Here is a 2,026-nt window from a genome sequence, read left to right on the forward strand (position 1 = left end):
GGACCCAGGGAACACCCCCACGTATTCAGGAAAACCCCCTAAGGACCTGGGGAGCCCCCCCAGGGAGCACCTCAGAGCCCCAGGAAACCCCCCAGGGACCCAAAGAGACCCCCCCCCAGGTCCCAGCTCGCCTCCAGCGCGTTGCCCCGGTGCAGAGCCAGCTCCTGCTGGTAATGGTGGACGGCTCGCGCGTGATCCCTCAAGTCCCCAAAGGTGGTGGCCAGCGAGACGTGGATGACAGCCAGTTCCACTGCCGGCCTCTGCAGCGCCTGGGCGAAGCTCAGCTGCCCCCGGAGACCCCCCCATCAGTGGGGATGAACCCCCGGGACCCCCCCAAACCCCTCCCCATCCCCACTCACCTGCTTCTGGTAGTACTCCACAGCCCGGTGGTAGTCCCCGTGCTTGGAGAAGGCGTCCCCCAGCTGCTCGCAGAGGGCCAGGGCGGCCGGCGGGTCACTAGCCGCTGCCTCCTCCAGAGCCTCCTGCAGCCGCATCACCTTGGTGGCTGCGGGGATGGCCGTCAGGGCAGGCCGGGGACATCCAGAGATCTTGGGGGGCTCAGTGACCCCTCAGGTGTCACCCGGGGACCCGTCTGTGTCCTCCCAGCCCTGACCCGCAGCAGCACAGAAGGGGACAGGGCGGGATAGAGGAGGGCTGGGAGGGGTTCAGCAGCCCCCTGGACCGTCGTCCCTCCCCTGGGGACATCACTGTCGCCGGCTCACCGTAGCGGAGGTTGGAGCGGATGAGGTCTCGCTGCCAGGGTTGCCGCGAGCCCAGCACGTAGGCTTGCTTCAGCGAGCGCTTGGCGGCCGCGAAGTCACCCAAACTCAGCAGGACCTGGGTGACAGCGAGGACACCCGTCAGAGGGACAACAAAACCCCAGGGGAACACGGGGAGGGGTCCGGAGCCGCCCCTACCCCCCTTCCCCAGCCCCCACCTGGGCCGTGCTGCCGCAGCATTCGCTCTCCATCCCCTTCTCCTTCATCTTGCGGGCGCAATCACGCGCCCGGGCGAGGCAGCGCAGGGCCCCGGAGTGTTCGCCCTCCCGCAGGTGGATGTTCCCCAGGTTGAAGTAAGCGCGGTAGAGATCTTCGTAAAGCTGTCCCTGCCTGCAAACGGAACCGCCGTCGCTGCCGCGTTCCCCCCTGAACCCGCTGCTGGACGGCTCCTACCCGCCCCGCCGGTCCTTACTCAGAGAGGAAGATGCTTTTCTTGATGTAGTGGTCGCACTTGGCTGGTTCCTTCAGGCTGTCGTAGACCAAACCCAAATTGAGGTAGAGCCGGGTCCTCATCTCCGTCAGCTCCCGGTTCGGCACGGCTCCTGGTGAAAAAACGGTGGCTCCGGGAGCTGACAAAGCTCCCCCGGGACCGAGACGTCCTTCTGAGACTGCCCGGCGCAGCCTCACCTTCCAGTTTCTCCTCCACAATAGCCAGGCTGGTGCGGAAAGCCCGTTCGGCCTCGCGCAGTGCCGGCACCGCTGCCTCCTCCCCCGGCGAGCGGCTGTCGGCGATGAACATGTACGTCCGGCCGATGGTGGCCCAGGCTCGTTGTTGTTCCGTGTCGTCCGAGAGGGACCGGGCCAGCTCCAGGTGCTGGTGTTGGTGCTGGGGGGAAGGGGAGAAGCCTGAGTCCCTCCCCTCCCCCTGCAGAGCTCCCCCCAAGGACTGGAACCCCACCTTCAGCGCCGCCTCGTAGTTCTCCAGCTCAGCCAGGCGCTCGCCGATCTTGCGGTGAGCCACAGCGCAGCCGATCCTGTCCCCGGCTCCCTCCAGCAGCTGCAGCTCCTGCCGATGCTCCTCCAGAGCCTCCTCATAGCGTCCTGCCGGCAATCGTGATGGAGGGGGGTTGTCAGAGGGGCGGGGGGGGGCTTCCCACGTACCCCCATTGTGGGGGCGGAGGCCGGAGCCGCGAGGACGCACCATGGCTTGCCAAAATCTCGCCGAGCTGGTTACAAACCGCGGCCTCTTCCACCAGGCTCCCGCTGCGCTGGGCTTTCTCCTTCGCCTTCTGCAGCTCTGTGGGGTG

General features: G+C 67.0%; 1 protein-coding gene across 1 annotated transcript in view; it reads right to left on the reverse strand.

Moving 5' to 3' along the window:
- TONSL (tonsoku-like, DNA repair protein) overlaps positions 1–2,026 on the reverse strand; it is a 10,627-nt gene that overhangs the window by 5,240 nt on the left and 3,361 nt on the right. Inside the window, exons 3-10 of the mRNA XM_010569324.1 lie at positions 1,921–2,016; positions 1,678–1,820; positions 1,407–1,605; positions 1,192–1,321; positions 938–1,109; positions 723–837; positions 360–505; positions 132–284 (exon numbers count right to left, since the gene is read on the reverse strand). Coding sequence (XP_010567626.1) covers positions 132–284; positions 360–505; positions 723–837; positions 938–1,109; positions 1,192–1,321; positions 1,407–1,605; positions 1,678–1,820; positions 1,921–2,016 — 1,154 coding nt within the window. The remainder of the gene's footprint in view (positions 1–131; positions 285–359; positions 506–722; positions 838–937; positions 1,110–1,191; positions 1,322–1,406; positions 1,606–1,677; positions 1,821–1,920; positions 2,017–2,026) is intronic.

Source organism: Haliaeetus leucocephalus, unplaced genomic scaffold (genome assembly GCF_000737465.1).
Source record: "Haliaeetus leucocephalus isolate CR32 unplaced genomic scaffold, Haliaeetus_leucocephalus-4.0 Scaffold271, whole genome shotgun sequence".
Taxonomy (NCBI): Eukaryota; Metazoa; Chordata; class Aves; order Accipitriformes; family Accipitridae; genus Haliaeetus; species Haliaeetus leucocephalus.